The 20,494-nt window shown below is 38.3% G+C and overlaps 1 protein-coding gene across 1 annotated transcript; it reads right to left on the bottom strand.

Annotated features, from left to right (window-relative positions):
• Positions 1 to 1,974: 1,974 nt before the first annotated feature.
• On the bottom strand, positions 1,975 to 2,955 carry LOC113904756 (olfactory receptor 51F2-like). Its single transcript, XM_027561848.1, is given in 1 exon segment — positions 1,975 to 2,955. A coding segment is annotated over 1 exon segment (951 nt). The 5' UTR covers positions 2,926 to 2,955.
• Positions 2,956 to 20,494: the final 17,539 nt, after the last annotated feature.

Below are 20,494 nucleotides of genomic sequence, written 5' to 3'. Positions count from 1 at the left end.
TATCTCACTGATATGGGAAACCAAATATACCATCATGTTCTTGTTTGGTTAAAGTATGAGATTATTGAAGCAAGATGATTTATGGAATTCTGGACCAAGTTTATCTCATAGCGAACTTGATGATTTTCAGTTCTACCTGTGTAGAGATACACAGCTGTATATACAGATGCCTGAGTATATACCTGGCAAGATTACATTTAGTAGCTGGTGAAATCTCATGTTATTACTCTATCTGGGATGTTTAAACCATCATGGTGGGAAAGACAAAGTGCAAGGTCCCATTCACATAATTTATTTATACAAAGCACAAACAAATTATGTGAATGAATGGTTGTCCTAGAATCCTATGGAATCTATCACTGGTTTTATGGGTGGATTGGTGGACAATTTGGTGCTAAAAGAAAAGTATAGCCGCTCGGTCATGCCTGACTCTTTGTGACCCTATGGACTGTAGCCTGCCAGGCTCCTCTGTTCCTAAGATTTTCCAAGTAAGAATACTAGAGTGGGTTGCCATTTCCTTCTCCAGGGGATCTTCCAGACCCAAGGATAGAACTTGGGCCTCCTGCATTGCAATCAGACTCTTTATGGTCTGAGCCACAAAATATAATACAACAGCAAAACAGTCCCACACATGGTGGTCATAAAAGAAAATGATGAAGAAAAATTCTCACAATATGCAGTTCTCTTGGTTGTCAACATTGTGTAGAAAGAGAGGTTATCTGACTTACGTGGATATATATGGACTTCTGTACTTTTCTGAAAGGTGTGGCTAGTTGGTCATGGGATAGAATAAGATCATCTCTCTTCTCTTTGAAAGAAGAGAAAAAAGGAAGTCTGTAGAAGATGTATGTGAAGTACATATTGAAGAGGTCATAAAGAGTGAAAATCTTTTATCTCATGCTGAAAGTTAAAGAGTTAATCACTCAGTCATGTCTGACTCTTTGTGACCCCATGGACTGTAGCCCGCCAGGCTCCTCTGCCCATAGTATTCTCCAGGGAATAATACTGGGGTGGGTTGACATTCTCTTCTCCAGGATATCTTCCTGACCTGAGGATCAAACCTGGGTCTCCAGCATTGCAGACAGATTCTTTACCGTCTGAGCCATAAGGGAAGCCCCTTACCTCATGCTACCACCCACCAAATCTCATGCTACTACCCACCAAACAGTACACACCTCAGTGGAGGAATTCAATAACCAAGTGGAGAGAACCTACATAGAAATATCACTGGGCCTTAGCTCCACTGCTGCTGGTCCAGTGGGCCCATAGATGGAGTCATAATGGCAGAGTTAGAAATAAAGCATGAGCCAAAAGTATGAGCTCTCTTTTCTCAAGGCTGATCATGGGGAAACAGTACAATCCTCATTCCTGGGATGTTAAAAATGTTATTACAAGTGTTTAATGTTCAGCTAACAGCAGCAAAACTGATCCAGAGCACTTGATATGAAATTTTACATTCACACTGGGTATGCCCCTATAACATAATAAAGGAAAAAAATAAATTTACCTACATAAGATCCAATGTTAGGTTACACTGATGTATATTTTAGGATCCACTCTCTATATATATCTGTTTTGGAAGCATGCAGAGAATTGAGAGTTTTAAGAAAAAAAGTTCAATTATTAGAAGTGTTTTTTGTATATCATTCAGAAAAGAACTGGCTTATTAATAAAGTTTCCTACATAAATCTGAGCTTTTATTGTTGCAGAGTCTGGTGAATATTTTATTCAGGCATCATACTACTTTCAAATATAAATATTTGCTTACATATATTATTTCACTTTATCTTAAAAACAAAAATAATTTTGGTGTTATTAATATGAACTTACTGAATAAGAAAGCTAAGCAAATATCATACAACCTATAAGTTGAATAGTTTGTACTGTTGGAGGCATATCTAGGCATTTGGTGGACAGTTACACCTTTCTACCAAAGCATTCATTCAAAACACTTAACTCTGAGACAGCTAAAGATTAGATTTGGAGTCGCTTCTGAATTAAGACCTTGATAACAGCCTTTTGAATCTGCTTAGTCTTCACACTGTAGATGATAGGGTTGAGTACAGGAGGAATAAGCAGGAAGATATTGGCCATGATGGTGTGGACAAAGGGAGGTGCTGAATGGCCATAGCGATGGACAAGAGACAGGCTGATGAGAGGGATGGAGAAGATGGCAACAGCACTGATGTGGGAAATGCAGGTGTTGAAGGCTTTCTGCCTGCCCTCTATGGAGGCGATGCTGAGGACAGATCGGATGATCAGGACATAGGAGAGCAAGATACAAGGACAGTCAAACCCTGTCGTGGAGAAGAGTGCAAACAGACCAAGGATGCTGTTGATTCTGTTGTCTGTGCATGAGAGTTGAATGAGATCAACATGGTAGCAGTAAGAATGTGAGAGGACCATAGAACTGCAGAAGGACAGCCTCTTGACAAAAAGCACAACTGGCAACATCACAGCAACATTTCTTGTCAACATGCTCATCCCAATCTGGGCGATCCTGGCATTGGTGAGGATGGTGGTGTATCTCAGTGGATCACAGATGGCCACAAAACGGTCAAAGGCCATGGCCAGCAAAACCCCAGACTCCATGCAAGTAAATCCATGGAGAAAGAACATCTGAGCAACACAGGCATTTAAGTTGATCTCTCAGGCTTCAAACCAGAAGACACCAAGGGTAGTGGAAAGTGTGCACAGGGATAAGCTCAGGTCTGTGGCTGAAAGCATAGAGAGGAAATAATACATGGGCTCATGAAGGCTCTGTTCACGGAGGACCACAAACAGGATCATACTGTTCCCAGAGAGGGCGCCGGCATACAGGAGGCAAACAGGGATGGAGACCCAGATCTGGGCTGCTCTCAGGCCTGGAATACCCGTCAAGAGGAAGGTCAGAGGCTGAGCACTGGTATTGTTGAGGACCCACATAATGAGGGGCTGAGAAGACAGGGATATTTGAATAATTAAACATAACATATGATAAAAATATAGCTTATCATTAGACACTCTGAGATTCACTAAATTACTATTGCTGATCTAGGAATTTTAGTATTTTATGAGTTTTATAGAGCCACAAGTTTCTTTCCCTGCCTCTCAGTACTTCTCATTTTTGAGAATTGAAGATTCCCTGAATTATTTTACATCAAATTTTCTTAAGTCTATAATTGTCTCTGGTGGCAACAATAACACAGTTCAATTTTTCTTAACTATAAAAGTCCCCAGTAGAATACCTAAACAATATGCTGATAAATCTGGTTTCCAGGATATTTTTAATAATTTATTGATCCTAGAATAAAGAACCAAAAAATCAGTTCATATTTGAAATGTGGATATTATTAGGTTTTCCTGGGATATATCCAGAAGTATGTAAAGAATCTGACCGCAGTGCAGGAGACCTGGCTTCAATCCCTGGGTAGAGAAAATCCCCTGGAGAAGGGAATGGCAACCTACTCTAGTACTCTTGCCTGGAGATTTCCATGGGCAGAGGAGACTGGAAGGCTATAGTTAGTGGGGTCACAAGAGTTGGACACAACTGACTAACACACACATGTCTAAGGCATCTCCAAGACTCACATGTTTATATATGTGATGATGGGCCAAAGAATCACACTAAGAAAAATTAGCATATCTCTCATTCATTGAAATTTCCCTGTGTTGTTGACAAATACTAGTAAGCACTATATGATTTTGCCCATACACTAACTCTAGAAGGTAGGTAGTATGTATAAATGTATATATGGCATATGCGGAAATGAAGACTTAATTAAATAATCCCCAGGTTGATCTTTAAAGATAAAGATAACAATTGTTGAGAGAAACCACATATTTAGCAAAGGTGGAGGAAAGAAGGAAAGTATAAAAGGAAGGAAGGAAGAAAAAAAGACAAAACTTGCCATTATTTTAACACAGTCCAGTAACACCTCATTTTGATAAATTTGCCAAGCTACTGCTAAAATGGCTTCCTTGGTAGCTCAGTGGTAAAGAATCCTCCTGCAATGCAAGAGACAGGGGTTCTATCCCTGGGTCAGGAAGATCTCCTGGAGAAGGAAATGGCAACTGACTCCAGGATTCTTGCCTGGGAAATCCCATGGACAGAGGAACCTGGTGGACTACAGTTCATGGGGTCACCAAAGAGTTGGGCATGACTTAGCGACTAAACAATTACTGAACCACAAAGGCTAGCATTTCTTAAATACAAACCATGTGACAGATGTTATTACCTTCATATCCATAATCTGATCTAATAATCATAACTATCCAATCAAGTACCAAAAAATGTTATCTCTAATATATAAATGGGGAAAGTGATGTTTAAAGTGGTTAAGTTAATTTGCCCCAAATTATGGAGTTAGACATAGAAGAGCTGAAGTTGGAACTTTCAAGTATGACCCCAGTGCATGTATGACCTCATTCAGTGAGGCTGAGGCACATAGAGAAGTGGTCTCTAACATAGTCCGACAAATGTCCATGACAAATATTTTTTAGATGTTTACTTTCAGACACCTAAAATGTTAATTCCATGTCAGTTGTGTGGGTATGATGCTGCTTAGGCTTCTCAAGAAAAGAATCTCATCATGAATAGTTTTGTGTGCAAAGGGCCCAGAGAATTAGATGTTGAGGATATACCCAGTATGGAAAACAATGCCAAAGTATAGTAGAACAACCAAATTCAGTTGAATCATTTTGGTGACCATCTCATTTATCTACCACTTACATATTATTCTGATGACCCCTTCTTTCTGGAAATTTCCTTTCTATATATATATTATATGGCATAACTATATGCCACTCAGTAACTTCCCCCTGAACCCCCACCAAAGGATTCTGCATCAATAGCAACATTCATTTATTAAAAATCTTTTCTATGATAGAAAAATATAAATAAAAAAATAATACTTTAAGCTGAATAAAAATTAGAAAAACACATATCAGAACCTGTGAGGCAACGCACTGGAGTGCAGTATATTAACCTGAAAAATATACATTTATTAGAAAACAATGATGGGCTTCCCTGGTGGCTCAAATTGTAAAGAATCCACTTGCAAGGAGAGACCTGGGTTTGGTCCCTGGGTTAGGAAGATTCCCTGGAGGAGGGAATGGCAACCCACTCCAGTATTCTTGCCTGAATAATCCCCATGGACAGAGGAGCCTGGAGGGCTACAGTCCATGGGGTCGCAAAGAGTCGGACACAACTGAGCAACTAAGCACAGCTCATATTGGTCACAACCTCATTGTTTTAATGAAACTTTCTTTTATTCAACACAGAAAGCGACGATATAAAACATTTTTTGTTTTCAGCTTAAGATGTTAGGAAAATATTTAAATAAAAGTCAAAAAATGAGCACAAATTCATGCATTAACAATAAAACCAAAGTAGATTATTTAAAAAGAAAATATGTGAATTTTTTCAAGAAAATTTTAGAAAAAGCATGACTAACTGGATGAGAAATGATAAGAACAGAGAAGTAAAACTTTATAATAGAATAGTATGCATAAGTATAATACTATATTTGGCAACAGATACAAAGTACATAACATTTATAGAAAAACAATCACCAAATGGGCCCATGCTATCCATGCAATGACTATACCAACAGAGCAAGGGAAGCAAATGATGATTTTTTCAAAAGATGAGGAAGAAATCAGAAAATTCAGTGGCAATCTATGATAAAATTCTTTTTTTTGTTTGTTTTTTTTTAATTTTATTTTATTTTTAAACTTTACATAATTGTATTAGTTTTGCCAAATATCAAAATGAATCCGCCACAGGTATACATGTGTTCCCCATCCTGAACCCTCCTCCCTCCTCCCTCCCCATACCATCTCTCTGGATCGTCCCAGTGCACTAGCCCCAAGTATCCAGTATCATGCATCGAACCTGGACTGGCAACTCGTTTCTTACATGATATTTTACATGTTTCAATGTCATTCTCCCAAATCTTCCCACCCTCTCCCTCTCCTACAGAGTCCATAAGACTGTTCTATACATCAGTGTCTCTTTTGCTGTCTCGTACACCGGGTTATTGTTACCACCTTTCTAAATTTCATATATATGCGTTAGTATACTGTATTTATGTTTTTCCTTCTGGCTTACTTCACTCTGTATAATAGGCTCCAGTTTCATCCACCTCATTAGAACTGATTCAAATGTATTCTTTTTAATGGCTGAGTAATACTCCATTGTGTATATGTACCACTGCTTTCTTATCCATTCATCTGCTGATGGACATCTAGGTTGCTTCCATGTCCTGGCTATTATAAACAGTGCTGCAATGAACATTGGGGTACACGTGTCTCTTTCCCTTCTGGTTTTCTCAGTGTGTATGCCCAGCAGTGGGATTGCTGGATCATAAGGCAGTTCTATTTCCAGTTTTTTAAGGAATCTCCACACTGTTCTCCATAGTGGCTGTACTAGTTTGCATTCCCACCAACAATGTAAGAGGGTTCCCTTTTCTCCACACCCTCTCCAGCATTTATTATTTGTAGACTTTTGGATCGCAGCCATTCTGACTGGTGTGAAATGGTACCTCATAGTGGTTTTGATTTGCATTTCTCTGATAATGAGTGATGTTGAGCATCTTTTCATGTGTTTGTTAGCCATCTGTATGTGTTCTTTGGAGAAATGTCTATTTAGTTCTTTGGCCCATTTTTTGATTGGGTCGTTTATTTTTCTGGAGTTGAGCTGTAGGAGTTGCTTGTATATTTTTGAGATTAGTTGTTTGTCCGTTGCTTCATTTGCTATTATTTTCTCCCATTCTGAAGGCTGTCTTTTCACCTTGCTTATAGTTTCCTTTGATGTGCAGAAGCTTTTAAGGTTAATTAGGTCCCATTTGTTTATTTTTGATTTTATTTCCAATATTCTGGGAGGTGGGTCATAGAGGATCCTGCTGTGATGTATGTCAGAGAGTGTTTTGCCTATGTTCTCCTCTAGGAGTTTTATAGTTTCTGGTCTTACGTTTAGAAACTAAAGACCTATATATAGTAAACTATAAAACACTGGTGAAAGAAATTAAAGAGGACACTAATAGATGGAGAAATATACCATGTTCATGGATTGGAAGAATCAATATAGTGAAAATGAGTATACTCCCCAAAGCAATTTATAGATTCAATGCAATCCCTATCAAGCTACCAACAGTATTCTTCACAGAGCTAGAACAAATAATTTCACAATTTGTATGGAAATACAAAAAACCTCGAATAGCCAAAGCGATCTTGAGAAAGAAGAATGGAACTGGAGGAATCAACCTACCTGACTTCAGGCTCTACTACAAAGCCACAGTTATCAAGACAGTATGGTACTGGCACAAAGACAGAAATATAGATCAATGGAATAAAATAGAAAGCCCAGAGATAAATCCACGCACATATGGACACCTTATCTTTGACAAAGGAGGCAAGAATATACAATGGATTAAAGACAATCTCTTTAACAAGTGGTGCTGGGAAATCTGGTCAACCACTTGTAAAAGAATGAAACTAGACCACTTTCTAACACCATACACAAAAATAAACTCAAAATGATAAAATTCTTAATATATAAAATGCAAATAGTGTTCCAAATGAAAGGTATCTTTCCGAAATTTGGAGCAAATGTATTTACCAGTGACCTGTGAAAAGCAGATCTGTTAAAGTTAGTGACTGCTGCTGCTGCTACTAAGTCGCTTCAGTCGTGTCCAACTCTGTGTGACCCCATAGATGGCAGCACACTAGGCTCCGTCTCCAGGCAGGAACACTAGAGTGGGTTGCCATTTCCTTCTCCAATGCATGAAAGTGAAAAGTGAAACGGAAGTCACTCAGTCGTGTTCAACTCTTAGAGACCCCATGGACTGCAGCCTACCAGGCTCCTCCATCCATGGGATTTTCCAGGCAAGAGTACTGGAGTGGGGTGCCAATGCCTTCTCCAAAGTTAGTGACAAGATAAAGATATTGTTAGGGAGGGGAAAATTTCCCCCCTACCCATACTTAGTTTTTGGCTAATCTAGTAATTAAATTGACACCAGGCAGATTATCAGGTGAAGCTCACACACACACACCCCCACACACATATTAAATTTGATTTCTACATGTGGAGTGTGGAGGTCTCATAGAAATGGAACATAAGAAGTGGCCAAAGCTGGCAGCTTTATACTCTTAAGACAAAGAAACAGCATATTTGTGAGGAAATGACCAGACAAAGAAACTTAGGCTTGGGTGCTTAATTAGTGACACATCTAAACAGAGTTTTGGTTTGGGGTGGTAAATTAGTAAAGAAGTAGCGAGGTCTGTCTGTACAGCCCTCTGGGCTCTGAATTCACTGTCTCTGATGATAAGGTCCTTTCTTTACCCTACAGTACAGGGAAGGTTTCACGTGGGAGATTTATTTCCTATTTTAAGAAAGAGAGAAGACAGTCAGAGTGTCCTTCTTGCAAAAGGTTGTTTCTAAAGTAACTTTAAATTCAAAATAATCAACATGCCATTTGGGATGGGCTGCCCTGAGCCCCAACGATATTTATTAACACAACTACTATTCAACATTTAATGCAACAGTCTTCATAAATGAAAAAACAAGTAAATAAAAGGAGATAGTGTTATCTTTGAGACAAAACAAAAATGTCTTTATTTAAGTTTTAATTAATCATTTAAAAGAATAGACTGAAAACTCTTAAAAACAGGATCTGCCAAAGTGATGGTATAGACGATCAATATCACAAATTAATAGCTTTTTCTGCCACAGAAATTAACCACTGAGAGTAAAGTCACAGATGTAGAAAACAAACTTGTTACCAGAGGCTAAAGGTGGGGTGGGGAAGGGATAAACTGGAAGATCGAGACTGACCAACTATCATGTGTGAAATAGATAACTATTAAGAACCTGTTGTACAGCTCGGGGAACTCCACTCAACGTTCTATAACGGCTTATATGAGAAAAGAAATTTAAAAAGTGTGGATATATGTATATGTATAACTGATTCACTTTGCTGTACACCTGAAAATAACACAACATTGTAAACCAACTGTACTCCAATAAAAAATTTTTTTAAAAAGAAATTAACTGCTGAGGAAATTGTATAAAAGTAATGATTTATTTATAATAGCTACAAAGCTATAAAATGCATTCATATGACAGAAGTTTGTGTTTGGCAGAGATAAGGGAGGTCTGTAAAAATTTACTAAAGAACATTAAGTCCTTTATTCCTTTCCTAAAAGTAAGAATGAATATTCAACAGTGAAAAGATGTGAATTTTCCCATTAACACTCCCATAAATTCTAAGTGTTATCAGTCAATAACACAAAAGTTTTTAATGGATAGTGACAGATGCATTATAAAATGTATTAGGTACTACAAATGTGCAAATATATTTGGTATAATATTAAAGCAACAAAGATGGGATATCCTTTGATATGTCAAAATGTAATTGAAAGTTATTATCATTAAAAAAATGTACTGGTCAAAGGTTTAAAAATATATACCCCCAGAACAGAAGAGTATTTCCAAAAAAGGTTTAAATGAAGATAAAGAATATAATGACAATGGCATGTTACCAGGAAAAATTTGATATGGTAAATAATACTTGGGCAGTTGGTTAACAATTTATAATAATATGAAAGGATCCCTATTTCACACATCTCTGCACTTGGGTTAAAAATTTCAAGGCCAAAAAAAGCTATAATAATTACTATTAGAATAAATAAGGGAAAATGCATATTTTTTAGGGAGTGCCTTCTTAAATAAGATGAAATGAAAACAGTTAAGTAAAATACCAATACAGAACACACTATGTCAAACTTAAATACAACTGGTTACGAAAGATACGTGTAAGTAAAATAAGTTGTACAGCAAATATACACATTATAATGCCAAAGCCAGAGAATACTGCTGTATCTGATTTAAAGTAGATTGTGTATGTGTTATTTATTTGATGACGGTCTGTGGTTAGATACATGGTAAGAGAGTTTGGAACAGGAACAATAACACTTAACAAATTTTTGTGTCCAGAGGTTTTGATCATGGATGTTGGGATGTATTATTCTGGCCCACTACAATAATAAAGATGAAGGTACGAGTCCTTGCTCCTACATTGACATTGGTGAGAGGTAGACCTTGGTAACCCATTCCCATCTAAGATTCCTTACCCATAAACCTTGGACTTAAATATCCACGATTCCAAACTCCTAATTTATCTCATATACACACTACTATATATAATATAACTAACCAACAATGACCTACTGTATAGCACAGAGAACTATACTCAATTTCTTACAATGGAAAAGAATCTGAAAATAATACTTATACATATGAGTATAACTGAATCATTTGCTGTACACTAGAAACTGATACAAACATTGTGAATTAACTATATTTCAATTAAAAAATAAAATCCCTGGTCTGCCAATATCCAGTTGTTTCTATAATGATCAAATGCCAAGATGTATTTGAAGTACTTCTTTCTAAACATAAAAGGTTTCTTAGAAGCTCAGACTGTGAGGATCCTGTAAAAAAAGGTGGAACTGATGCCAAGTGAAAGAATTCAAAAAACTTAACTTTCTAACAAATAGGGAGACAGAAATCAAAATTAAAAGCTGTGTGAAATAACAATAAAATATATGATAAATATCAAATTGGGGCTGCAGAGAAGTACAATTCACTCAATTTCTTGATAGAACTGAATTTAATGCTTTTCCTGTAGACATATATGTGCTTGCAAACGTGTCACTTAACTTTCACAAGCTCTAGCTTTGGGGCTGTCACTGTGATCACTCTACTCTCCCTTTTCAGGTGTGCAGTCTTTTGCCTCCCCTTTCCCCATCCCTCCCTCTGCTCTGTCCTTTGCCCTTCTGATGAGCTTTCAACAGTCCCTCTTCTTGGTCTGCACATTCTGGTCCTAGCATCTTACCTGGCTCCCAACAGAGGGGTAGCTGCCTTTTCCTCTACTGCTCAGCCAGTTGTACAGTACAGCTCTCAGACCCAGCCTTCTGAGGAGCCCAGCATGTGACTCAGCCCTACTGCCAAGAGACCCTTGTGGCTTGGAGTGAGTAAAATTAGATGAGCAGCATAATCCTAGGTGGAAGACTAGAATTTCCCAGGAGGCTCACCTGGGAAATACTTAATAGTATGTTTCAGACTGAAGAAAATCTAAATAATATGTTTGCCATCTCCCTTTTAGTTATTTCACTATCTTTACAAAATGTTCCATAAATTTAAACAGTCTTTTTTTTCCTCCATTAATTTTCAATTTTGTTTAGTGCTGTGCAGGGTGCAGACAAGAAATGCCCTTATCATTATCTCCTTTCTTCATTCCCAGATATTAATATAATCACCTACACCATAATATTTTCCTGAATGTTTATATAAATTTATATATGGCAGTGGAGAAGGCAGTGGCACCCCACTCCAGTACTCTTGCCTGGAAAATCCCATGGATACAGGAGCCTGATTGGCTGCATGCAGTCCATGGGGTCGCTAAGAGTCGGACATGACTGAACGACTTCACTTTCACTTTTCACTTTCATGCACTGGAGAAGGAAATGGCAACCCACTCCAGTGTTCTTGCCTGGAAAATCCCAAGGAAGGGGGAGCCTGGTGGGCTGCCGTCTATGGGGTCGCACAGAGTTGGACACGACTGAAGCAACTTAGCAGCAGCAGCAGCAGCATATATGGCAGAGGCTTTACCGTCTGAGCCACCAGGGAAGTCTGTATGGTCTTAGCAGTTCAGTTCAGTTCAGTTGCTCAGTTATGTCCCACTCTTTGCGACCCCATGAATCACAACACGCCAGGCCTCCCTATCCATCACCATCTCCCGGAGATCACTCAAACTCACCTCCATCGAGTCACTGATGCCATCCAAGCATCTCATCCTCTGTCATCCCCTTCTCCTCCTGCCCCCAATCCCTCCCAGCATCAGAATCTTTTCCAATGAGTCAACTCTTCACATGAGGTGGCCAAAGTACTGGATTTTCAGCTTTAGCATCATTCCTTCCAAAGAACACCCAGGGCTGATTCCTTCAGAATGGACTGGTTGGATCTCCTTGCAGTCCAAGGGACTCTCAAGAGTCTTCTCCAACACCACAGTTCAAAAGCATCAATTCTTCAGCGCTCAGCTTTCTTCAGAGTCCAACTCTCACATCCATACATGACCACAGGAAAAACCAGAGCCTTGAGTAGATGGGCCTTTGTTGGCAAAGTAATGTCTCTGCTTTTGAATATGCTATCTAGGTTGGTCATAACTTTCCTTCCAAGGAGCAAGCGTCTTTTAATTTCATGGCTGCAGTCACCATCTGTAGTGATTTTGCGACCCAGAAAAATAAAGTCTGACACTGTTTCCATTGTTTCCCCATCTATTTCCCATGAAGTGATGGGACCGGATGCCATGATCTTCGTTTTCTGAATGTTGAGCTTTAAGCCAAATTTTTCACTCTCCACTTTCACTTTCATCAAGAGGCTTTTGAGTTCCTCTTCACTTTCTGCCATAAGGGTGGTGTCATCTGCATATCTGAGGTTATTGATATTTCTCCCGGCCATCTTGATTCCAGCTTGTGTTTCTTCCAGTCCAGCATTTCTCATGATGTACTCTGCATAGAAGTTAAATAAAAAGGGTGACAATATACAGCCTTGACGAACTCCTTTTCCTATTTGGAACCAGTCTGTTGTTCCATGTCCAGTTCTAACTGTTGATTCCTGATCTGCATACAAATTTCTCAAGAGGCAGGTCAGGTGGTCTGGTATTCCCATCTCTTTCAGAATTTTCCACAGTTTATTGTGATCCACACAGTCAAAGGCTTTGGCATAGTCAATAAAGCAGAAATAGATGTTTTTCTGGAACTCTCTTGCTTTTTCCATGATCCAGCAGATGTTGGCAATCTGATCTCTGGTTCCTCTGCCTTTTCTAAAACCAGCTTGAACAGCAGGAAGTTCACAGTTCACACATTGCTGAAGCCTGGCTTGGAGAATTTCGAGCATTACTTTACTAGCGTGTGAGATGAGTTCAATTGTGGGGTAGTTTGAGCATTCTTTGGCATTGCCTTTCTTTGGGATTGGAATGAAAACTGACCTTTTCCAGTCCTGTGGCCACTGCTGAGTTTTCCAAATTTGCTGGCATATTGAGTGCAGCACTTTCACAGCATTATCTTTCAGGATTTGGAATAGCTCAACTGGAATTCCATCACCTCCACTGGCTTTGCTCATAGTGATGCTTTCTAAGGCCCACTTGAGTTCACATTCCAGGATGTCTGGCTCTAGGTCAGTGATCACACCATCGTGATTATCTGGGTTGTGAAGATCTTTTTTGTACAGTTCTTCTGTGTATTCTTGCCATCTCTGCCTAATATCTTCTGCTTCTGTTAGTTCCATACCATTACTGTCCTTTATCGAGCCCATCTTTGCATGAAATGTTCCTTTGATAGTGAGTGTGTATTTCTGAATGTCACTATAAGCCAGATAGGAGTATATGTTTTGAGCAACCTATAGTTATTACCTAGGTGGGATGGTAAAGTTTCCAGATTATAGAGTAAAACCTATAAGGTAGGCCCCAATTCTCTCACAATGTTACCAATCTAGAGAAAATCAGAAAGAGGCTTGGTTTATTTCAGATCTTGCAGATACCCTTTTGAAGAACATTTCAGGCTGGCTGACACATTTGTCCGTAGGTTATTAAAGGAAAGTTGAAAAGATGTTATTATTGCCTATATGTTTCTGCTATAAAGCAGGTAAAAATCAATGTTTTCAAGCAAAGACTCAGGTCAAGTGAGATTAAATACTGAAAAGGTGTTGGGTAGATAAGAACCAGATGAGTTTTTGTGTCATTGACTCTTAGGTGGTGGTCACCAGAGGGATCAAGGTGTATGAACCTGCAGAATACCAGCAGTGTGAGGTACACACAATCCTTCCATAGCCAGCAGGGCAACCACTAGCATGAGAAGAGGATGTAAGTGTCTCGTGAGTCTGGTGATAAAGTGAACGTTTCTGTTAGAACGTTTTAAGGTATGGTTAATTGCTCAGTGATTCCATAGTTACTGAATAATGACCTGTATTTGTTTATTGAATACCTTTTCTGTGCCATGCCAGGTGCTAGGAAAATCTAGCACCAAATCCATCTTGCAGCCTATTTTTATAAATAAACTTTTATTGGAATACAGCCATATGCACATATTTATATATTGACTATGTCTGCTTTTATGCCATAATGACTAAGCTGAAGTTGCAACAGAGATTATATGGCCGACAAAGCCTAAAATGTTTATGATTTTTTTCAGAAAAAAATTTACTGATCCTCCAAGTAAGAAGAGTCACACCCTAAATGCATTACAAATGCACGATTGGTCAGTCAGCTATCTTCCAGCCCAGCTTCTCATGGTAATTGTCATAGGGTCAAAACTAACTCGGTATCTGTAAGTACACTGCTATGGGGCTTTAAGCCTCTCTTCCTCCCCTGAAAAGTGGCCCAAGTGTTGTGTTGTTTTAATTCAAAAGCAGGGGGCTACAAGATAGAGCCCATTATTTATAGACCTCTGCCTGTCTCATTGGACATCTGTCTGTCCATATATCTAAATATTTCTACAGAAGGAAAAAATGGTTTGTGAAACTGTTAATTGCTCAGTTGTATCCGACTCTTTCCGATGCCATGGACTATAGCTCACTAGACTCTTTGACCATGGAATTTTACAGGCAAGAATGCTCAAGTGTGTAGCCATTCCCTTCTTCAGGGGATCTTTCTGACTCAGGAATAGAACTCAGATCTCCTGCATTGAAGGCAGATTCTTTACCATCTGAGCCACCTACATATCTTTGTACAACGTTTTCTAAAATTCTATAAGTAAATTCCAAAGTTGAGGACAATACAGGACTTTTAAACAGTTTGCAGGGAAATTTTAAACTCCTTTCTGACAAGGTATACCAATTTATACTTCTACCAGCCATGTAAAAGGAATTTTCACCTCGGGGTCTGTGAAGATGATATTCTTTTTAGATGTTCACTAATTTGATAACTGAACATTTTTTTTTTACTGTTTCTTCAGATGATGAACATAGGCCAACCTTGTGGCCATTATCAATCACTTCTTTCTGAGAGTTCTTATCCAGGGTATCCTGAAAATTGTCCCTCTTCATGAGGATGTCAGTCCTCTGAGCCAACTGTTCACAGCCATGACTTTGTGACAATTTGTGACATCCTGGGAAAATATATGCATTTATATCATCAATGCCTTACCAGTGGGGACCTTGGGATGGTTAAAACCCTATGCTTTGAGTTGGGAGTATTTTCTACAACATCCTTGAATAACCCTGTCCCTGATCTGTTTGGTTCTAACTCTACAGATGATGGGGTTGAGCATGGGAGGTACCAGGAGATAGAGAATAGCAAACATAACATGTACTACTCAGGGCACATGATGTCCAAAGTGGTGGGTAAGGAAAGTAAAGAGCAGAGGTGTAAAAAGCCAAGATGACACAGATACAGAAGGCACATGTGCCAAAAGCCTTGAGCCCGGCTTCACTGGAGGGTAATTGCAGCACAGCTCTCCAAATCATCCCATAGGATACACTGATGACAATAATGTCAAAGTCCTAACATCAAACCTACTCATACGGCTGATGCCAATTCTTAAAGGTAATATATATGTATAGGAAAGGATTCAGGAAATACATGCAAATGATATAACATTTAAGAATAACAGTGAGATTTGTGGTATTTTGATTTTTTTTTTTTTTTTGGCATCTTTAGCTATTTTTTAAAATTATCAATGATTGAGGAAGTTTAATTTCAGTATGAGGAAAAAAGTAACTGAAATAACAACAAAAGTGTACAGAAGTTCATTTAGTGCCAAAGCCTACATAAATGCAATGTACAATCTGAGAACATGAGGAACTTTGGAATAAAATCCAGAAAATTTGAAAGTCTACGTATAACATTGTTGCCAGAAATCACAACTTACTGAGACTCCTAACAATAAGAATTAGGTAGACTAAACGCTGGTCTCTCTTACCAAAATTTGCTGATTCCCTAATGACAATGGATTTCAAATGAAGAAGTTCTGGGAAAGAAGAAGGAAGAAGAATCTCTTTGAACATAGCTATGATGTAGGGTTCATAGTAGCAAGAAAGTACCTAGAAATTTAATTATTTGTTAATATTCAATTCCCTTTTAAATTAAAATTTTAAACTAGCTTAGAAAACTACATGTCCTTTATTGTGTTCTTATTTTTAACTTTATTGAGCCACATGTAATATACAAATAGTTGCACATATTTAAGGCATACATTTTTACATAAGGGATTTGGACATAGACATATATCAGTGATGCCATCACCACAATCAAAGTAATGAATACATTTATCACATTTACCGCATTTGTATTTTTGTCCACACTCACTACTCTCTTGTCAAAGTCAGTGATGAAGAAGTTCTAAATTCCAGGCTCTTAATTTACTAAAACCAATGTCAGATGAAGGTGCTTTAAGAGAAATCAGGAGTATGTTTGCTTTCTCAGAAGAAGCAGCTATTGGAGCCTAAAAGTACCTCCAGAAATAAATGGGTATTCTGAAGGACCTTTGTCAAAATTCCCAAATTTTAGAGCTGTAAGGAATCATGATTCCATTATCAGTAAATCAGTTAATGAATGTGTGTCTATATTTCATTTTAAAATTAGCTTTATGGCTGCATAAGTGGGGCAATAACATGCAAATATTTAATACATAGTTTAATGATTTCTGACACATGTAAATGTCTGTGTTATTACCCATGCAATTAAGATATAGAAATTTTCCATCACTTCATAAAGAGTTACAATAGGGACAGAGTGAAGGGATAAAGTAGGTCATTAAATAGTTAATCCCACTAAGGGATTGTAAGTAGAAAAAATATGGGAGATCCCTGTAAGTTAATGATTACTCAAGAAATCAGGTTTACTTAGCCACAAAATCATGCAGGCTTATTTAGCAACAAAACCATGTGACAGAAGAATGAGACTTGTCCCAAAAACAGTAAAGCAGCAGTGACATGAGGCCCACATCCTGCCCAGTCAGCTCAGGAAGTTAGGACATGCTTTCTGCACACATAAAAAGCAATAATTTGTGGACCTAACTTGACCACGTAGGTATAAGAAAACTCCTCTGCTCAACCTGGAGAAGGAACTGATGATGGAAGCATGGCGTCAACTCAAGAAAGGCAAAGATGTTCTCCCCTCCTCACTTGTTCTTTGATTATAAAACTATAGGCCAGTAAGTTTCAGGGTTATGGATTTTTGAGTTTTACCAAGAGAATGCACTGGTTATACCAAACATCCTCTTCCAACAACACAAGAGAAGACTCTACACATGGACATCACCAGATGGTCACTATCAAAATCAGATTGATTATACTCTTTGCAGCCAAAGATAGAGAGGTTCTATCAAGTCAGCCAAAACAAGACCAGGAGCTGATTGTGGCTCAGATCATGAATTTCTTATTACCAAATTCAGACTTAAGTTGAAGAAAGTAGGGAAAACCACTAGACCATTCAGGTATGACCTAAATCAAATCCCTTACAATTATATAGTGGAATTGACAAATTCAAGGGATAAGATCTGTTAGACAGAGTGCCTGAAAATCTATGGATGGAGGTTTGTGACATTGTACAGGAAGCAGTGATCAAGACCATCCCTAAGAAAAAGAAATGCAAAAAGGCAAAATGGTTGCCTGAGGAGGTCTTACAAATAGCTGAGAAAAGAAGTGAAGCAAAAGGCAAAGGATAAAAGGAAAGATATACCCATGTGAATCCAGAGTTCCAAAGAATAGCAAGGAGAGATAAGAAAGCCTTTCTCAGTGATCAATGCAAAGAAATAGAGGAAAACAGTAAAATGGGAAAGACTAGAGATCTCTTCAAGAAAATTAGAGATACCAAGGGAACATTTCATGCAAAGATGGGCACAATAAAGGACAGAAATGGTATGGACCCAACAGGAGCAGAAGATATTGAGAAGAGGTGGCAAGAATACAAGGAAGAACTATACAAAAAAGATCTTCATGACCCAGATAATCATGATGGTGTGATCACTCACCTAGAGCCAGACATCCTGGAATGCAAAGTCAAGTGGGCCTAGGAAGCATCACTACAAACAAAGCTGGTGGAGGTGATGGAATTCCAGTTGAGCTATATCAAGTCCTAAAAGATGATGCTGTGAAAGTGCTGCACTCAATATGCCAGCAAATTCAGATACTCAGCAATGGCCACAGGCCTGGAAAAGGTCAGTTTTCATTCCAATGCCTAAGAAAGGCAATGCTGAAGAGTGTTCAAACTACCGCACAATTGCACTCATCTCACAGCTAGCAAAGTAATGCTCAAAATCTCCAAGCTAAGTTTCTGAACTGTGAACTTCCACATGTTCAAGCTGGATTTGGAAAAGGCAGAGGAACCAAAGACCAAAGTGCTAACATCTGTTGGATCTTTGAAAAAACAAGAAAGTTCCAGAAAAACATCTACTTCTGCTTTATTGACTACACTAAAGCCTTTGACCATGTGGATTACAACAAAATGTGGAAAATTCTCAAAGATATGGGAATACCAGACCACCTTACCTGCCTCCTGAGAAATCTGTATGCAGGTCAAGAAGCAACAGTTAGTACCAGACATGGAAAAACAGATTGGTTCCAAATCGGGAAAGGAGTACTTCAAGGCTGTATATTGTGACCCTGCCACTCATGGCAGAAAGCGAAGAAGAACTAAAGAGCCTCTTGATAAAAGAGAAAGAGCAAAGTGAACAAGTTGACTTAAAAGTCAACATTCAAAAAGCTAAGATCATGGCATCTGATCCCATCACATCATGGCCAATAGAAGGGGAAACAATTGAAACAGTGACAGACTTTATTTTCTTGGACTCCAAAATCACTGCAGATGGAGACTGCAGTCATGAAATTAAAAGACGCTTGCTCTTTGGATGAAAAGCTATGACCAACCTAGACAGCATATTAAAAAGCAGAGACATTACTTTGCCAGCAAAGTAATGTCAAAGCTGTGTCCGTCTAGTCAAAGCTATGGTTTTTCAAGTAGTCATGTATGGATGTGACAGTTGGAATATAAAGAATATGAGCGCTGAAGAATTGGTGCTTCTGAACTGTGGTTTTGGAGAAGACTCTTGAGAGTCCCTTGGACTGCAAGAAGATGCAACCTGTCAATCCTAAAAGAAATCAGTCCTGAATATTCATTGGAAGGAGTGATGCTGAAGCTGAAGCTCCAATACTTTGGCCACCTGATGTGAAGAACTGATTCATTGGAAAAGATCTTGATGCTGGGAAAAGTTGAAGGCAGAAGAAAGGGATGACAGAGGATGAGATGGTTGGATGGCACTACTCAATGGACATGAGTTTGAGCAAGCTCTGGGAGTTTGTGATGGACAGGAAAGCCTGGACTGCTGCAGTCCATGGAGTCACAAAGAGTTGTCCATGACTGAGCGACTGAACTAAACTGAACTGAAAGTTTCAGGGTAAGGCGTTTCTTGCCCACCCAGCTGTAAACTTCATAAATGTCATATTCTAGTAAATCACTTCTCATCTATCACTTTGACTCTTGCTGAATTCTTTTCTACACTGAGATGTAAAAATCAGTAGTACTGGAGCTCTTTAGAGCCCTGCTGAATAGTAACCAGTTTCAGTTTTGTTGCCTCTTTGCAGTCAAACTCTCCCATCCATTCTAAACACACAAATTCTGATCTGATTTCTTTCTTGACATTTTTCTCTCTCACTAAAACTTGCATCTTGTGTCTTGCTCAATATAAAACTCTTCAGATTCATCCATACTGTTGTGTGTACGAGTGATTCATTTCCTATTATTGCTCAGTAGTATGCTTGGTTTTTCCTATGTACCTCAGTTGGAATATTGTTACCCTTTCTTCTTTGCTTCAGTCCAAGTTTACATACAGTCTGGTAAATATATAAAATATGATATATTTATGTTTCAGTTGTTGGAACTTTTAAGCAAATCAACTTTGATTGAAATATTAAATAATGCTATTCAACAAGAAACTGGAATACATGGTATGTCTAAAAAATAAAAAGAGTGACATGTTACTCTCTAACTAAACACCTATTGCTATAAAAGAAGGCACTCGTTCAACAAAATAAAGTCAATTCTTTTCTTTGACTCTGATTCAACTGACCATAATTATGTCACATTTCTATTTAATTTGCATCAGGCCATAGATTTATTGGATAGCTTTCTGTTTTTTCTGGAATTCAAATTATCTTCCATTTTTCCCACTTGCAGGATAAAGACAAGCTTTCAGTATCATCTCACTTAGTGACTTTCTGTTAATTATTCATAATGGTACTAAATTTTAAGATTTCATTATCATACAAACATCTTCAAGATCTTGTTAAAATGGAAATTCTGATTCAATAGATCTGGAGTGGGGCCTGAGTCAAGAATTTCTGACAACACTTCTGTTCTGAGGCCGTATTATTTTGTGCAAGACTTTAATACATTCTGCATTTTTAAAGGCATGTTGGAGTGCTGCTTCCCTGAGATTACTCTCCGTGGCGCCCTTG

Source organism: Bos indicus x Bos taurus, chromosome 15 (genome assembly GCF_003369695.1).
Source record: "Bos indicus x Bos taurus breed Angus x Brahman F1 hybrid chromosome 15, Bos_hybrid_MaternalHap_v2.0, whole genome shotgun sequence".
Lineage (NCBI taxonomy): Eukaryota > Metazoa > Chordata > Mammalia > Artiodactyla > Bovidae > Bos > Bos indicus x Bos taurus.
This window is presented reverse-complemented; position numbering and strand designations above follow the sequence as displayed.